General features: G+C 32.8%; 1 protein-coding gene across 6 annotated transcripts; it reads right to left on the bottom strand.

The window, feature by feature from the left end:
- Nucleotides 1-8,422: 8,422 nt before the first annotated feature.
- On the bottom strand, nucleotides 8,423-13,554 carry LOC140975592 (protein LONGIFOLIA 1). Of its 6 annotated transcripts, none has more exons than XM_073439379.1 (6): nucleotides 13,110-13,552; nucleotides 12,351-12,621; nucleotides 12,084-12,163; nucleotides 9,719-11,818; nucleotides 9,489-9,636; nucleotides 8,425-9,421 (listed from the first exon to the last, which is right to left on the bottom strand). In XM_073439379.1, the coding sequence occupies exons 2-6, from the start codon at nucleotides 12,505-12,507 to the stop codon at nucleotides 8,598-8,600; spliced, it is 3,309 nt and encodes a 1,102-aa protein (XP_073295480.1). In that variant the 5' UTR covers nucleotides 12,508-12,621; nucleotides 13,110-13,552; the 3' UTR covers nucleotides 8,425-8,597. The 6 variants fall into 6 exon arrangements, with proteins under 6 accessions (XP_073295483.1, XP_073295480.1, XP_073295481.1 ...); XM_073439380.1 differs by having other exon boundaries at nucleotides 13,091-13,552; XM_073439378.1 differs by having other exon boundaries at nucleotides 12,351-12,615; nucleotides 13,079-13,552.
- Nucleotides 13,555-19,424: the final 5,870 nt, after the last annotated feature.

A 19,424-nucleotide genomic window follows, 5' to 3' on the forward strand; every position in this document is an offset into this window, starting at 1 on the left:
TATTATATATCTTTTGTCATGCAGACATTTTATTTTTTAGGAAATTAGATTCATGTACTGCTTGCAGGAAAATGGATAGAAAATTTAATACATTGGGGGATATATTTTATATGAACTTTATAATTTTATTTGTAGCAAATCTCCATATTGTTGGGTTTAAAAACTCTAACAATCTTGATTTTGATATTTTGATGATAACAAAAATTTTTATTGTGTTTCTAATATATTTACTTGAATGTGAAGTTGCTAACTCAAGATGGAAGCTGAAACTAAAATTAAGCCGAATTGAAAATCTAGCAAGTTGTGGTGTTTCGATGATATCTCACAACTCGGTGATGTAAATGACTAGCTGGCAAAATGAATGAATAAAAAACTCAATTTGGGACTAGTTGTATCTCACGTCAATTTGTCTAAATCGGATTTTATCTAGGTAAACTGATGTCAGCAAGTCTCATTAGTTCGGCTGATCAGCAAGGATCAGTCGGGTATGAGCAATTGAGGTATTCTGGTCAGCCTGATTAGCTCGTTTATCCAAATTGAACGATTCAGTATACGTTATGAAGATAAGATAATGATTTACAAATCATCTTCAAAGGTCAAAGTCTGCATTGGAGTTTAAAATACTGATAAATGACAATGAACATACTAGTTATGCACAAGCTTAAATCTGATTCAGTCTAGCTGACGAACCCAATTGAATGACCAGTTTAGCTGACGAACTCAACTGGCAGCGGACCTCAAAATCAGTCAGACTCGAGAAAAGTAGCCAGTAAGGCGAAAATGATCATTTCAATATCGGAAACAGTATAGAAATTTTACAAACGATCATATTCTGTGTCTAACGTCTATATAATTCTTGGAGCCTATAAATACAAATTTTGAAGATCAAATAGAAGCTTTTGAAGGGGATTCAAAGCTTAGGCATTCTACATGAATAAAATAACTAGAATGAAAGTAAGCTCAAGTGCGAGGATACATTTGTGAGATACACATTGTAATTGATTAAGTCCTCACATATAATTGCTACATATGTACATGGGAGTTGAGTTTCAAAGTTTAGATGAGTGAGTCTTCACACATAGACATCAAAGATTGTATTTGTAGTCTTGGCATAAGAGACGTTAAACATTATACGGATTGTAATGTTGCAGTCTACAATCGAGAGTATGCTAGGAGTTCCAATTTGTCAAAAGATAAGTCATGAGTTGAAATGAGTTTGTATAAGGAGTTGTATAAATCAAAGTCTTCTAGTAGATCATTCTCAACTCGATTTAATTTATCGGTGTTCAATATTTCAAAAAGCGAGATCTTGTAGCTCAAAAATAATCCTCCAATCGATCCAATCAATATCTCAATTTCATATTTGATATATGTGATTATATATATTGGGATTTGAATCAGATTATCAAATTATTTTTATATTATCTTTTTGTTTGCAAGTCAAGCTATAAATATATCTTTGTTCTAAATTAAATAATGGACAATTTTAATCTATTAGAAGATTAACCAAATATATAATTAATGTTAATTGGCATAATAAGCTAAAATTTTATTACAAAGGAAATAAGTATTGCGGTAGGAAATATAATTAGTTAAGAAAAAAATTGCTAAAATTTAATAAAATTTTTATTTTTGTTTTTTAGAATGAATTTAATAAATATTTTGTTAATTGAGACGATGTGTGTGTGTGTGTGTCTATCCTACATTTAGTATTAGATATTTGTCACAGGATATATGTAGCGTGTTTTTTTTTATTTTCACACTATATTAATATTCGCCATATTTGATAATATTTAATGTGCCAATATTCAATCAATTTTATAGAAGAATATACATGAATAATGTTGTATTGGAATGAAGGATTTGACTTAAAACTAGAATGAAATACTGAAACCTCTGTTTTCCAAATATATTTTTTTCTTCAATTTCAAATCCACTCTCTGTTAGGATAAATCGCTTATCACTAGATCAAAAATTATAGTTGTTACTCAATGCACCACTTTATTTTTTTATACTTGTGACAGCACAGAATGCACCTACTTGAGTGCTAATGAGTCGGGCTATAAGGCTAATGAGTCTGAGGAGGTGTATGTTTAATCTACTGGTGTCGTCTCATATCACTTAGAAATTAGTTTTATATTTTCCCTACCGTCGGTCATGTCCCCAGTTGAGACAATATTATTTATTTAGATAACGTCACTCTTTTACGGCTCACCTAGCCAACCAGATCAAATGATGAACGTCTGTAGCTTGACACACTTGAACTTATCAGGAGGTCATCTATCTTAGTACTACTCTCACTCATGCGTGCTTAACACAACATCCCCTCCCAAAAAGTATAACTTGAAATCATGACCTCGTTCTGATGCCGATTGTTAAGATCAAGCATTTACCACTAGGCCAAAAGTTATAGATGTTAGTCAAGGCACAATTTTATTTCCTTATACTTGTGGCAGCGCAAAGTGCACCTACTTGAATGCTAATGTGTCGGGTTTTTAGGCCTGTGATTCTGAAGAGACATGTGTCTAATCTGAAAGTGATGTCTCATATCCCTTAGATATCAGTCTTACCTTTTCTCTTACACTGATCATGTTCTCAACAGAGACAGTATTATCCGTTAAGATCTGACGTCACTATTTTACGGTCCACCTAGCCAACCAAATCAAATGACGCAACATTTGCAGCTTGATGCACGGAAACTTCCCATGAGGTCATTCATCTCAGTACTACTCTAACTCATACACGCATAACCTAACACTCTCCGACCTAGTCATGCATTTCAAATCCTCCACAAATCCAAATAATTTCATCCAAACACAACCTTAGATATTTGCATGATTACTTGGTGAATCTGTAACCATTCTCTCCAAGTTCTAACTATATATTTACTTTCTGTCAAATATATTTCTCATTCTCTTTTAAATTCAATTCATTTTACATAGCAAATATCTAAAGTCTACTAGCTATCTAATATTAATTATTTCTTTTGTAAGTGAACTTAACATTAATTACCTATTACCCAAATTCATGAATATGCTGCCTACCATTTTGCTATTGATGTAAATTTCTTAGGTTTCAACTTTTAATAAATGTCAGTCGGAAATATCGGGATATTTCGGTACAATATATATTTTTTGGAGTTGGAGGAGAGATTTGTTACAATTGTAGCTCGAAACGAAACTTTGTCTCAAACTCGTGATTTTGGTATTAGAAGGGCTACAAGTTATAGATGAACTTTTGATATATAACTCCCCATAAATGTGCATTTCAAAATGTGATATTCTTATTTCTTTTTAAAAAAAATATTGGAAGCAAAATATTAAATTAAGTAAACAAAAAGTTATAAAATTCAAATGCATGGTTTAACCAGGATGGAGCAGTACTAGTTTAATTGTTTAGAAATGGGAACCTAAAACAATTTATAGAAATCATAAATAACATATCAAAACGTTAAAAATATTTTATTTTTTTCTTTTTTAGGAACTGCATGTTAAATTTTCAAATGGTTTATTTCTATTTAAATGCGCAAATAGCAGCATATAATATCACTTAATTAATTACTTGATAAGTGTGGGGACCCGGACGCTAATCATATTCTTAATCATCATTGGGACAATTTAATCAATTATCATAAATAGGGTCTAAATTTTTTTTTTTTTAAAATACAAAGCGGACGCGCAATGAAATAAAACATATATACATCTCAGTATATAAAAGTACAAGTCCTGTACCACATACAATTATTCAACTTAGGTTTAAACATCTAATATCCAGTGTCCAACCCCATCTCTAAGCCAAGTCCGGAGCCTCCACGCTAACTAGTCCTGTCTCGTTCTCTTCTTGACCCTGATCCTGTCTCACCTGTTGTCATGCACACATACAAACAAGACAACAGCCGGATAACTCCGGTGAGAATTACATTCTCAGTATAAATCATGTATACATGCAATCATATAAACAATATAAAAACATATCATAGGCATTCATAACATGTATCAAAATCAGAAACATGAATCAATATCAATAATAAATCATATTCTAAAGATGTACCATAATCAGGAACATAATTCAATATCAAGCAATGAATCACTCTCCGTGATTCTCAGACTCAGACTCGACTCAGTCCTAATCTAGGGATCCCGATCAGAATAAGAACATACACCCACCTACACTCCCGATCGGGGTGGTGGTACGTTCTTATTCACAGACTTTGGCCCTTTCCATATCGAACATCAGTAATAGAAGCAACTCCAATTCTATCCACTTCGATATGACCAAACGTCCGATGTCCTGACCTATCTGTCAAAGACTATGGCACTTCTGCCATATTCCTATCTTGTGACAATGTGCAATGTGCCAGTGACGATTCTATCACTATCAGGCACTTCTATCACAAGACCAATCATTTAATATCTGCTATCTATATATCAATAGAACAAGCATATCAATTCATTCATTAATTGCAAATATCAATGCAATAAAATAAAGTATGTGATTTAGGGAAACTCGAGTCAAACATCACTCGAGTTGTGCAATCCCAACTCAACATTAATTTATACCTTTATCTTCTTGGTCCGACGAAGACAAAGTCTCGAATTCAACTCTGTCCATACCCAATCTGGTAATGACAATATCGAAGAGAGACAATATCAGTCTATAACTCAGTTCAAAACCTGTTCTGATCCATACTCAAATCAAAACACAATCTGATCAATGTCAATAGACATACGGTACCACAATACAATCTCAATAAATACTGAATCTGATTACATGTCAATCTGTTGATGTTTCGACGGCATAATAATATTATCTCAATAACCCCGTCAATCTCAACATCACAGATATAATACCAGAACTTATAATCGATATCAGTACAACTCATAGTCTCAACAATAACCGATCATAGTCTCCAATAGATAACAATCGCATACACAATCTGTTCTTCGATCTGACTTCCATTATATACTGATCAGTAAATCCAGAACACATAACAATAATCAAATCTCAATTCATAATCAGTAATGATACAAATCTGATATCAAATCTCAGTCAATTCCTTCCGAAAATCATAAAAATTCCATACGGTATTTATTCTTCAGTCCGGTTTCGATTCTACGATGTTTACTATGTCAAGAACATCATACATGAATTCTGTTCAATTCTAACAATATCATAATTTCAAAACATATCACAACGTAGCAAAACTTACGTCAAGTTGTAGCCTGCGTCGATAGGAACTCAGTACTAAAGTCGGATTCAAAATCTGACGGACGGATCGAAATAAAAAGGCTTAAGGATTTCAGAAGCTNGTCACACATAAATAAATAAATAAATAAATAAAAAGATAACGGTATAAGAATGAAATTTGATAACAAGAAGGCAAAAAAAAAAAAAAGAAGATAAACATACATGACCAAAAATACAATTTTTCAATAACTAAATTATGTTTCGTGTAGCAATTAATTTCCCAAATGTTAACAAATTAACACTTGCTTGTTTTCTCAACCCAAAACAAACAATAAATGCTTCTTCATTAAACAACTTAATTATAAGTTTGAGGTTAGGTGGTTAATTAAATATTTCATTAATTTATGCACTTATTTATTTAGAATATATTCCTTAAAAAAATTAACAGTGTATAATTGAGCTAATCCAATAACGTTTCCAATAATTAATTTACAATTAATATTAACGTCTAAAAGTAGTATCTTTTCATCAATAATTAACATTAATATCGGTTTATTAATTATTTGATAATAATTAAAAGGTATATAAAGGTGGGTATTAGTATTATTACTAACATATTTTTCAAATATTATATGTCATGTATGTGTAAAGAATTATATGTTATATTAAAATTAAGAACTTTAGAGATACATTTGTATAAGATTTTCTGATGATTAGTTGAAATCAATATTTATGACGGATGAACTTTTTTATTTATTTTCACAATTTGTAGTGCTTTATGTAAGACCGATCGTTTGTCGCATTACTATAGTCGATGGTAACGATATAACTCAAATATTTTAAATCGTACAGCAGCTCAATCACCATGTTTCGATTGTTCTACCCAACATTGACAATTTTTTCATATTCTAACTATCTCCCTCCCAATAATTTCACTATTTGCTATAAATGAGAATCGAACTTGTGACCTTAACTCTAATACCAATTGTATGATCGAGGGTTTGTCGTTTCACTAAAAGTTATAGGTAATAGTAACATTGTAACTCAAATATTTTAAATCGTACAGCATTTCAAAAAACACGTTTATATTATTCTACCCAATATACATAATTATTGCATCCAAACACTTTATCTAAACTTTTTTGGGTTTAAACATTTCGCAAGATCCAAGAAAATTTAAAGGGTTTACAGTGGAGGATCAGCAGCAGTGGTCCAAATTCAAAGTAAACAAATTCTTTTTATTATTATTATTTTCACGAATCATACGCCAGATTTGATCAAGAAATCAGAAAAAAAAATAGGTGCAAGAATTGAGACCGTCCCGTACCGAAAATCTTATATCATATATGGTAACGAAAATTACGGTATAAGAAAATTTATACCGATATCGTACATAACGAAATTTTGGGTATACCAATTTTCGGTATACCGAAAATTTCGGTACATATAACTAGCATACCGATTATACCGCAATTGTACGATATACCGAGATTTCGGTACGGTATCGGTATACCGTTTTATACCGAAAAAACCTTACATTTTAAAATTTTTATAAATTTATTGTTTTAAAATATTATATATTTTAAAATTTTTGTATATTTTTTTGGTATTTCGGTATATACCGAAATTTTCAAATTGCATACCGTTACCGTACCGAAAAATTCGGTATTGTTACTGTATCATACCGAAATCTTCGGTATACCGAAAATTCGGTAAATTCGGTATTTTTTCGGTACAATAATCTCGATATACCGAAAAATTTAGTATTTTTTCTCACCCCTATGCAAGATCAGATGTCCTGTAATCATGTTTTAAGCATAACATCTCGTTTCAAATTTGAGACGTTATTGACAACTCAAAACTGAAGATCTCGTTTCAAATTTGAGACGTTATAAAAATGAGAACTTATTTTTTAATGTTAAGAAATTTAAAAAAAAAATTGTTGCCTACAACATTTATATTTTCTGCACTTTACCCTTTTTTCATTTCATCTTGCCGTGTGGTTTAGTTTTGAAAATCATACAATTGATTACAGCACATCTATTTAACAATTTTGCTAAAATCTACTTAATAATCATTTATTTTGAGAACTAATTTGGAAAATATGAATTTGACAATAAATTTACTAATAAAAAACATAAATATTCTATATCCGAGTTCGCCATCGAAACAATGTTTTCATTAGAAGTATCGTGACTTGAATTTTATAATCGATTTTTCTTCTTTTTTTTTTTTTTCCTAGAAGTGATTTTTTTTCCTAGTAGTGATTTTATGTGAACTCATCTGGATATATATATATATATAATTATGTTGTCTTGACTAAAAATAGAATAGAAGAGGTCCTTTGCTCAAGTGTTGCGCTTCACAAGTCTCATATGATAAAAACTTGTGTGAGACGGTCTCTCGGGTCGTATTTTGTGAGACAGATCTTTTATTTGGGTAATCTATGAAAAAATATTACTTTTTCATGCTAAGAGTATTACTTTTTATTGTGAATATCGGTAGGGTTGACCCGTCTCACAGATAAAAGTTCGTGAAACCATCTCACAAGAGACCTATTCGTCTCATATATATTACTTCTCAGTACAATTTCTTTCAAATTTATTAAAATCTCATGAACCGATTCTTGTATTTTTTGTGCTAAGATTCTTAAATCCTTATTTCATCTGATGTTTGGTTCGAGTTATATGATCTTTGGTTTTAAAATAACTCTATTATCTTACATATTTCGTTTCATTTCGTCGATATTGTAGATAATTATTATCACATCTGATGAATCAAACGATATCTAAATATTTTAGTTCCAAGTATCTTCCACCTCTTTTTTTTTTTCTCGGGTAGCTAGACCATAGCTTCCAATTAGATTGGTCCTCCTCGCCCTATCAAATTGGTGACTTGGGTTGGAAAATTCCCAACCAGCCCAAATGGAGGTTGGCCGGCTCGCCATGTCCTAACCCGTCAAATATAACTAAAAATTGGTAGGTTGGTTAATTTTTAACTCGCTCCGCCAAATAGAGTGTTTTATCGAACAGGCCGACCAGCTTTGACAGGTCTACTTCCAAATTCCAATTGACTAATTGTTTCCACTGGGTACATGAATGCTATTTACCATAATAGAACTACTGCTTGTTTTCTTGGCAAAAAGTCGAGTTTATGAAACCTACTCCGCCAACTTGAACACACGTAGAGGCGAATTAGTATATTTGTATATAATCGTCATTATGTATCTTGAATATTTTGCAGTAATAACGTAAAACTTTATAGACATGATACAACAAACTCGAGGATTTCCTTTACAATGCAACAATGAGTTATTTTACATGTGAATGGTTTTAAACACACACAAGAACCATGTTAACGCCAAACAAACAATAAAATTAAGGTGTTGTGAAACAAGCTTCAGTGTAAAGTTACTTTGAGAAGTGATTCCTATGCCTGCCCGATTTAGTTTTCAAACCAGTACACTCTCCGATCACGACCTCGTCGACTAAGTCCTTGAAAATCAAGCGCTCAATGTCAAGAACAGGACCCGAGATTTCATCATCGAAGTTTGTCCAGCTTTCACACCGAAGAGTCAAATCTTTACATAAGATGTTTTTCCATCCATCATCCTCTGAATCAGACTCGCCACATTTCGAAGTTTCAGCCCGAAGCCCTTCAATCTTTGAGCACAAATCTTTGAGAAGCTTCAGTGCATTCACTGCCTTTCTTGCAGGCTTAAGCATCCTCGGCCATGGCTCAGAAAGTGCCAATCTTTGGGTAAGAATCTCATTCACAGTGTCGAAAATTAATTTTCGATGAAATTTATCTATGGACATCATCTGAGTTGCCGTCCTTTCATTGCAACGTTCTTCCTTCAGTAATGTGCTTGCTTTTGTTTGTTCCAAGACCAAAAACAAATCAGGGTTGATAGGATGGCCGGATGGATGGAACTGGAAATTTGCCAGGCTCCCTCCGAGGTCTCGGAGGAGAAGACCTGATGCTAATAGAATCTCAGAAATGTAGCGGTGATCAGGATCTGTGTTCTCGCATAAAGAGGCGATGTAATCTGTTCGAGCTTCATCGTGGCTAGAGTTGATCCTTCTGAGCTTCTGGACTAAATTTTCAATGTTCTGAAGTTTCTTTCTGTTGATTTTAGACGTGATACTCATTTCCATGGAGTTCAATCCACAATTAGTCATTGAACTTCCTTGAACCGTGTTAGCATTCTTCTCTGCATCAATGGATACACCAACTGCAGAATATGTTGAGTCAATCAACTGATTATTTAACAAGATAATTACGTTAGAATTCACGGTTACCTTTGAGGGTCTTTCCTATATACTTAGCAGGTGAAGGAGAATCATCTTTAAGTGCCGCATTATCAAGAACAGAGACGGGACTTGAGAACTCGGTTGGAGCACAAGCGAGCCCCGCTGCTTCTTCATCGTTCAATTTCAGGGCAGATTTCTACAATAACATCACAAAATATGTAACTAAAGACTATAATTAACCAATTTAACATAGGATGTAGATAGCACCAACTACCAACCTTTTCGGCCAAGCCAGAGAGCATAAGTTCACAAGCCTTCAAGGATGGATATTGTCTATGGCACGTGCTAGGAGATCTTTCAGAACTTAACAATTCTGTGCTTCTTGATTCATGTATGGGACTTTTGGTCAGTTGATCTAAGTTCTCATTTTCTTGATAACTTGAATTCCTTGGTTCGGCTAGGATCTCACTAGGTTGCTCCTCGATTGCATGAAAGTTCAGATTTTTTGGCCTGCATCTTCCAGCTGGTGAAACAGACTCAGTCTGTTCCTTGTTTGGCTGTTTTCTCAATTTGATTGAATCAGGAGGGGTGGTCAGTGGTCGAGTTCTTTTTTCCAGCTCGGCTTTCTTCTGTTGCATTCTTGGGCTGATTGATCCCCAACTCTTCCCTGAACTAGCATGTTTATCTTTGGCTGACAGTTGGGAACTTGTTGAATTCTGAGTGGCTTTCGAAATTCTGTCATTTTTCAAATTTCCGGGAGTTACAGCATTTTCTCGTTGATTGGATTTGGTAGCCAAATAGTTAGACGTTCTGCCACTGCTTGATCCCTTTCTACTTTCAACAGAGTTAGTATCCTGATTTTTGGGCAGACCAGGAAAACCATCAAGGGAAAGCACAGAAGCAGCAGGTATACCAGATTTCTCAATAAGTTTAGCTGGTTTCATGATTACAATAGGAGACTCGTAATTTCTTCCCGAGCCTACCCTCTTCTTTGTGGAGGCAAGAATTTGATCCGTCTTTGAATTTCGATTGTTTAATAATCTAGAATCATGTATCGGACTCGAAAATTTGTGCTCATGATCTTTATGACTGGCGAAATTTGAACCTTGACCTTCCTTTTCAGTTTCTAAAAGTCCCTTTGCCTGCATTGATTCCAATATCTGTTTAAGTGCTCGAAGGTCCTTTCCAGATTGTGTGAATTCAAGATCATTTAATCTCTTCTCAATCTCACTGTAAACTGTAGGAATGGTGTTTGGAGTCTTTGCTGGACCTCTCGTGCTTCTGGAGGCTGGTTTCTGAGAGCTTTTACTTCCATCAGTCTGCCTCCAAGGTGCAGGTTCAATTGGAAACCAAGACATTGGCTTCACTGAAGAATCGGGATTTCTCCATCGTGGTGAGCTAGGCTCCTTCCACAAGTTTTTCGAAGAACTCGAACTCAATAGTTGGATTGGTTTGCTTGAATCAGTGTTCGTAAAAGACCTTGAAACATTAACAAAATCTTCATTTTGATAACTTCTACTCGAACCCACATTGCTCTCACTGGATGAGGTTGAATCAGGCAGTGTTTCCAAACCCATCAGCTTTGCAACAACGCTTGGAGGCCGCGCTTGGTTTCCAGGAGATTGTTGCAGATTCTGAGTCTTTCTATCAAACTCACCGCTGGACTTCTGCAATGTTTTCACAAAAAATTTTGATTTTGAGTCAGCTTTCAGGCTCCGCAATGAACCTTCCCTAGTGTCTAATGAGAGTCTCGGAAGGTCTTTAAGCTTGAGGGAAGATTTGGAAACATCAGGTGCCCTGTTCATTTCCCTTCCATCATAAGAAAACCGTGGGAGATCCTTTGAAACCGAAAATGATGACCCATCTTTCGAGTGGTACGATGCTGATCTCAAAAGTTCTCTGGGTTCATTATGATACCAAGGTGCTTCTTGAAGTTTAGCTAAAGCTCTAAGAGACTCTTTGAGATCAGCAGGTGTAACCGAACTTTTTTCAGGAGACAAACCATGGGAACCGACATAAGTTTTTATCGGTGGCCTAGGTGAGTCTCTGTGCTTCGCTACAAGATCCATTGCCTCTGTGGATTTAGCTTTAAACGATGATCCCTGAACTTCCCTGTACATGGAATCCTTCACTAAATGCCTCAGATCAATGACTTGTCGACTAAAGTGTGAAGATGAATCCTGCAGTCTCATAGCTGAGTCCCTCGAGGGTGTTTCCGGGAAAATTATTCCATCAAAAGAGGTTGGTTCTAATTGAGTAGTTCTGTTACAATCGAGGGAACAGAAAGAGGATGAGCGGGAAGAAGATGAGAATGAAGCCCTGGACGATTCGGTGAATACTCTCTGTCTCTCTTGCATATTCTTGTTTGGGTATTTTTCCTGTTTTGATACATGGAAAAGGTCAAATTTCAGAGAGAAGTAATTTCCATAATTGATAGCTCTATGGCATGTGGAAAAGATCAATAAAGACACTTTGAGATGAAAATATAACCAGTCTAGACTCACTGTCATGGTCCTAAAAAGTTCGACTAAGAGTATCGCAAGTTATTACATATCCAACCAGATCCATGGATTCAATTTGTACGGTAAATTAATCAAAACACATTCAGTTCATAGCCACTCCTCGGTAAAACTTAAATCTCACCAGTGATGCAGATCTTAGTTGTCCATTGGAAGAATCTTTTTCTAAATTACTGTTACTGGAGTGGGATTTTCCTGCAAAAACTAAATGACATTAAAAATGAGTGACACCGCATATTTTTTTATGAAAACATTACTTCAATATGAATGTCATTAAACCAGTAACAGAATCTCCAACGAGACATTATAAAAACTTAATCTAAGACCTCATTGTCCTAGTTCAAGATTCTTGGCAATCAACTACAAGTAGCGATGGAGAACAAATCTTTACCAACAGGAAGCCTCTTCGTCGTATGGCCAACGATGCTCTTACCACCGGTGAGCACATGTTGCCGATCAAACAGTTGAAAAATTCCAGTCATACATCCTATTTGCTTCTGCAAATCTGAATTGTCATCTGTCAAAGATTGCAATAGCTTTGCTGCCATCTTCACACCCCTCCCTCTTCAGTCACAATCACACCTATTTTCCCCAAAAGTTCACCTTTAAGTCCTCTGGTTTAATGCCAAAACCAGCTTTCCATTTTGTTTCATATACTTCTCCTAGGAGAAAAAACATCATTCAAAAGGTAAGAAGAATCAATCACTAGCTCTGAATTATAAATTAGAAAAAAAAAATGAAGCTTCAAAATTCAGATGGTAAATTAACAAGCATCCCAAGAAGAAGCAAATTTTCATAATCTCTACAAATTCCACTTATTCATACACATTTGACAAGTGAATTTCCCCTGAAAGCGGTTCCTTTCAATTGGTTACTGGTCAACACATCAAGACTCGACCTTTTTAACAGAAAACCGTAGAAAAAAAACTAGCTTTCAGACAGAAAGATCTCCCAAAAGCCTCCGAGATTTCCCAAATTTTTTCACTTTCTTTCCAAGGATCAAAGCCCAAAAATTACAAGAATAAAGAAATCTCAGATTACAAAATCAAATTTCTAAGTCAAAACAGGCATTTGCAATGATCTTGAACAAGAAAACCAGGCTTTATCCACAAAGAACACACGGCAACATACCAAAAAACAGCACACATACTTTCTCGCCCTCGCCAGCCGCACAATATTCAACATTCACCCACTCAAGAAACAAAAAAAAGCATCGCATTACAGCAAGAAGAATCTTCCTAGATCCAAAAAGAAAACGCCATTGCCAAATCCCTTAACAAGAATGCCTCAAAGTTAAAATTTTCGAAGACAGCCCACTAAAGTTTGGATGGTCAGTTGTTCAACGAAACATAACATGGTCCTTGGTCCATCATCAACAAGGACACAAGAATACGATAAAGACAGCAAAAAGTTGGCATTAATAATATTTTAATTTTCAAGAAAATTAGTTCTTAGATTTAATATCAGGAGAATAGGAGGAGGAGAGATGAAGGGGCCGTGTGGTCTGTGGGGGAAGGTCATTTGCAGGCTTTTTCTCGCTCTGCCATGTGGAACGGTGCTGGTACATGAGTGGGTCTAAATTCCACTGGACGAACATGTGATTTTGTCTGGGATTAATTGGGTAGCAGGAGAGATTAAGCCAAGAATTTTGATGCTTTCGAGTAATTTTTCAAGATTCTTTCTAAGTTTATAATAAGAAAAGTTTTTAAAAAAAAAACTAAAAAAAAGTATTATACATAAGAATCTGAAATAATTACATTAAAAATCATAGTAGGACCTCAACCTACAAGACTAGACACGACTGATTTTTTTTAGCAAAGATATGGACAGTCTGATTCGCTGATCTATACGTAAAAGTAAACAAACATAAAAGTAAACAAACAAGATGGTAACTTCCTAACGATAATTTACAATCTTCAACTATTAAACTTAAACACGAAGAATCTGGTACCCAATAATTCAATGACTCAATAACGATCTTGGCATCAAATTCAACATTGATTTGATCAACTTATAATTCTTTTAATCGGCTACGTGCTTTTCCAATGCTCAAGGCTTCAGCAATTGATGGAGTGAAATTACCTGTCAAAAGCCAAAAATTGTTGCGATCACAATATCATGGTTTTTGCGAAAGATACATCCATAACACATAGTTGGCGAGTTGGAAAAAACGGCCGCATCGACATTGCATTTGAGCACATTTTTCGGGGGTCTAGACAAGTGATTAACATACATTTGAGAAGCTGAATACTGAGGAGCATGAGATGACATTATCATTGGTTTTTGAGAAATATTGAGTAAAGCTGAACAAAATTGCAATTTGCTAGTTTCCATTTACCTTGTCACACTAAGTCCACAAAAGAAAAGCTGCAAGTTCAATCTCTTTATGATATATATGTTGGATCCCGGTTTTCTACGCGTCCAAACGCAGCGGAAGTTTTAAAATTTTTTTATTTATTTTGACAATCAAAATATATTTTGCTTTGGGCGCTCTTATGATTTTATCATAAACATTCATAGGGCGTTAGAATCATTATACCTTTGTGAGTTAAATCACTTGACTCCAACTATTCCGGGTTTAGCGGAGATAGCACTTGATGAATCCCTGCGAACTTTCTTCAAAAGCTTCTTTGTTAATTCTTCTAATCAGGTACACGACTAGATGGTTTGGTCCTCTTTTAATTTGCACTAGAAAATTAGAAGATATTTTAACGTTGGAGAAGAAATTGAGAGGCGGCTCAAGACCTTGAATCTTATTCAAGGTAGCCGAAATTTTTGAGAGAAAAATAGGGAGAATTTTCGAAAATTTGGAAGAGTGTGGAGGCTAGGTTTTAAGTCTGCTACTTAAATAAAACCTTCATGGCCTAATTACCATAATAATATAATTGGGCTCTTTAAGTAACATTAATGGGCTTGATTAATTAATTGGTTAGTCCCACAAGTTTAATCAATTAATCAAGTTCCATCAAGAACTTTAATTATTTAGTATGTTAGACTTGTACTCCTACAAGCCCATTAAACATACTTCTCACTATATTTAATTTAATATTTAATAAACTCAACTTTTGAGTTTAATAAATTAAATTCTCAAATTTTATAAATTCAACCTTGTGAATTTATTTTCTCCATATTTCATAAATTCAACTTCTTGAATTTATTATCTCATAAATTCAACTCCTTGAATTTATTTTCTCAAAATTTAATTATCATAAATTCAACTATTTGAATTTACTATATTACAATATAAATTCAACTACTTGAATTTATTCTCTCAACGAGAACAAACGATCCAGTGCTTGTGTGACCCTCAATGGTTCAGAGATACAGCTAGCCGTGGGTTCACAACTACTTGTGATTCAAAATAACATATATTGAGACTGTGTTAATAAATGGTAGCCACTCTTAATGGAATAGGCACCATGTTGATCATCTTTCCACCTTCAAACGTCTTCAGATTCAAGATTATTCGGAGATATAGACTCAATCAAATTTTGATATCTATCTGATAATAGATCTTTTAAAATATCCAAATATCATCAACCATTATATGGATCCCGCAACAAAGCAACGGTTGCTTTGATTAATTCTGATCGACTGTTTGATTCAATGAACAGAAAGAGTTTATCAAATAACCAAGGATCAGTCCAAATATAAGTTTGAAGTCCCGAACCAATTAGTTTTCTAGCTCCCATATGGATGAGAATTGTTGCGGATGGTAAAAATTTTATATAATATAATATTTTAATACTGAAACAAAATTTTATTATGTTCAATATAAAATATAATGTGCAGAAAAATTTGTATTTTTCTATATTAGCTTCTTTATGATTTTGGTTATCAAATTCTAATTTTAATTTATATCTTCTTATTTTTGAAAATTTGAATCCTTTTTCAAATTTCATTCGTAATGTTGATGTGTTACGTGCGACCCGATCAAACATTTCCAACAACTAATGTACTTACCCAATGCGTACCAAATCCATCGCTAAAAAATCAGTATTGATATTTTCTTTTTATTCGACACCAATCATCTGTACACACACGTGTTTATAAAAATAATTAAGAGACTGTGTACATAATAAATTTTGTAAGATTGAACCTGAATCAAGAAAAAATATTATTTTTTTATGTCTAAAATAATATTATTTAATTAAAAATATGGATCAGATCGACCCGTTTCACGAATACATACATATATATACATACATACATATATACATACATTATCAACTAATTTTTATGCAAAATTTAGAGATTATATTAATATTAAGAATTTTAGATATATTTTTTGTAAGATTTTTATTAGATATGTGTTGTTTTTAAAATTGTGGGGTTTTATAATAATCAGTGGGAATTTTTAGATTATTGTGAGTGATATTATCATTTAAACAATTTTAAAGAAAAATTACATAATGATAACTTGATGCGATTTTACGTATTTTAAGGGTCATTAACTCCTAATCGTTATTACAATATAATTTGATTAGAGTTAATTAATTACAATTTGAACACCAGACATGAAAGTTATGCTCATTCTCTTAAAATATGTCATTGCAGGAACTTCAGTGCACACGACATACTTCGGGGTGATTTTGACTCTATTTCCAAATTGATTTAACAAAATTCAAACATCAAATTTTAGTGCTACGTATTAACTTTCTAATGAAATTGGTCTCATCTCATTTGAAATAATATAGATTATTATGCTAGAAACCGTAACATATGTCACTTCTACATTGCAGTTCAACATACTTTTCAAACAAAAATCAATTACTAATATAATTATTCATTATCACAACATATTTTCTCACTTTTATTGTCAATAACATATTTCATACACTCAATAATATGACAAATATCATGAATTATCGATAATAAAAATACAATTTACGATAATATGATGTGAGGTCCTTAAAGAAGAATTAGTTGGAATGGTGTTTCGATGCTTAAGATCAACACAATCATTTGATTGCTAGCTAGCACTACTATTTGACTAATTATCTCTTCCACCAAAGTAATTATTGAATTCAATTTTTGATAAACTTATCTTATATTTTCAATTATATTTCATAACACAAAAACCCTTATTAGATGGTCTCACGTGTCAATTCATGAGATAAATATTTTATTTGGATCACTCATTAAAAAAATACTTTTTATACTAAAAATATTACTTTTTATTGTAAATATGAGCAGATTTGACTCATCTCACGAATAAAGATCGATCCATAAGATCGTCTCATAAGATACATACTCATTTCATAATTGATCTGATAATTATTGTACATGAAGTTTACTATAAGAATGCAGCCTAGGGTAGGGGTGAGAGTGCCAACTCAAAGAAGTTGAATTATTACATAGTAAATGCAAAATAATATGGTTCCAAATCTTGACTGCATCTGTATTTTATTCCCAATTATTGTTTACACAGCCTAATAGGGAAGTTTCTTGGGTGGACACATAGAATATATTTAGTTATCAATTAGGCCATTATTATAATCTTGTTGGTCTTTTAGGATTCATTTTGATATTTCTAAATTTTATATATAATTTGAATATACTTGATTACTTTTTTTTTGGGGGATATATCGATACTTTAATTTTTACACAAATATTAAAGGGAAAATCACGTATTTGTTTTTATATGTTTTATCTCTTTGTGATTTTAGTCATATGTATTACTCAGTGTCAAATTTAGTCATGTATCTTCCAGTTTTCGATAATTGTAGTTTTCGATAATATAGATAATCAAATTACAAATACATAGTTACACGACTGAAATTACAGCTTTTTTGATATTAAATTTATAGAATATAGTGATGAATTAAGTGTGTAAAATAACCACTTTAATGTCACTACTGACACACTCGAAAAATGGTCATATAACTTAAAATCTAGACAATCAAAAGTAATTATTATAAGTCGTACATGTTTGGTTCTTCGTGATTTTGATCTTTTATTTTGTCAAATTTTATTCTTAGTTTTGTATTTTTTTTATTTTCGACTATTTAGTTTTTTTCATCAGAAGTGTTGATGTGAAGATATCAATATAATGGATGAAAAATTACTTCACTTCGTTCATTATCAAATGCTAATAATGGGTACTAGAGAAGCTCTTAGTTGGCTAAAGAACTTGTATGCCGAATAATCATCATCGAATCTGATACTCTTTTGGTCATTAAAGCGAATAGCTCTCTTGAGCCAAATTCTTCAAGCTTGAGTTTAATTGTCGAAGATTGTAAACTTCTAGTATTGGATTTTTATTTCTCTAGTTTTGTTTTTGTAAACCGATAAACGAATCAAGTTGTACATATTCTTGTTTGAGAGGTTGTTTCTATGTCTGATATAGTAAGATGGGTTTCGCTTAATCCTACGTCGATTTCTGATGTAATTATTCCAGATTTAGTATAATATAAATCTCTTGAATATTAAAAACATAACAATAAAATGGAAGAAGTTGGTTTTATTTTAGTTTTAAATTTCTGTTTATGATCTACGTTATTAAAATTTGTCCGAGAGTTTTTGATTTTTTATTTTTAGAAAAAGATAGAGACTAATGACAATGTCTAAGCTAGAACTATATCAAATTTAGAGTAAACGGGTTGAAATTTCACCATTGATGTAATGTAATATAAAATATGAACTGTTTAACGATATCGTAAGACTAAATATTTATGACATTAACAAAAGTCGTAGTGAATAGTAATGGTGGATTTTTTAAACAATATAACCGTCCAAACGTTAAGTACATTCCGATCGCATTCCTAAAAAAGATAATTATTGTTTCGAACCGACATTCGGGTTAAAATTTTAAATCAATTTAGAACAATTTTTAGAAACAATCACAAGTTGATATATAGGAGAGTCGCGCTGGGCACGTTTGAGGACGGCAAGAATGTTGCCCTTCTCTTCTCTCGGATACTCACCTATTAGATATACAGTTTTGATATCATTAATCATATTTAATAGGTCAGTGTCAACTCATTGATTTACACAAAAATAGGCATCATCGGCATGCATGTTTGGTGAACTGTATATCAAAACTATATATATGCATACCGTACACAATTATGTGAATGTCGATAAGGTGAGAGTTGCTTATTCAAATTTAAGTTTAATAAATTCAAATTAAATTTTGTGGTGTGGCGAGCCAACCATGAGTTTANTCATTCATTTTATATATTTTTCCTTTTGTTTTTTTAGTAATTGTAACATTATATATACATACTTATATATATTTTCGTACGATCGATTGTGGCTGATTACTCATATTCGTTGGAAAATATAGTAGATTAAGATTTCGTCCTGATTATGGTGATTTAAAGTTAATCTCAACTTATGAAGTCATTTTCTAAGTTATTAATTTAATTGTGTGATTTTTATAATATAATATCTAAAATTGAATTGTTTGTATAAAATATAAATTACTTAAACATAAATTTAATATGCAAATATTTTAATAATT

This window comes from Primulina huaijiensis, chromosome 4 (assembly GCF_012295235.1).
Source record: "Primulina huaijiensis isolate GDHJ02 chromosome 4, ASM1229523v2, whole genome shotgun sequence".
Lineage (NCBI taxonomy): Eukaryota > Viridiplantae > Streptophyta > Magnoliopsida > Lamiales > Gesneriaceae > Primulina > Primulina huaijiensis.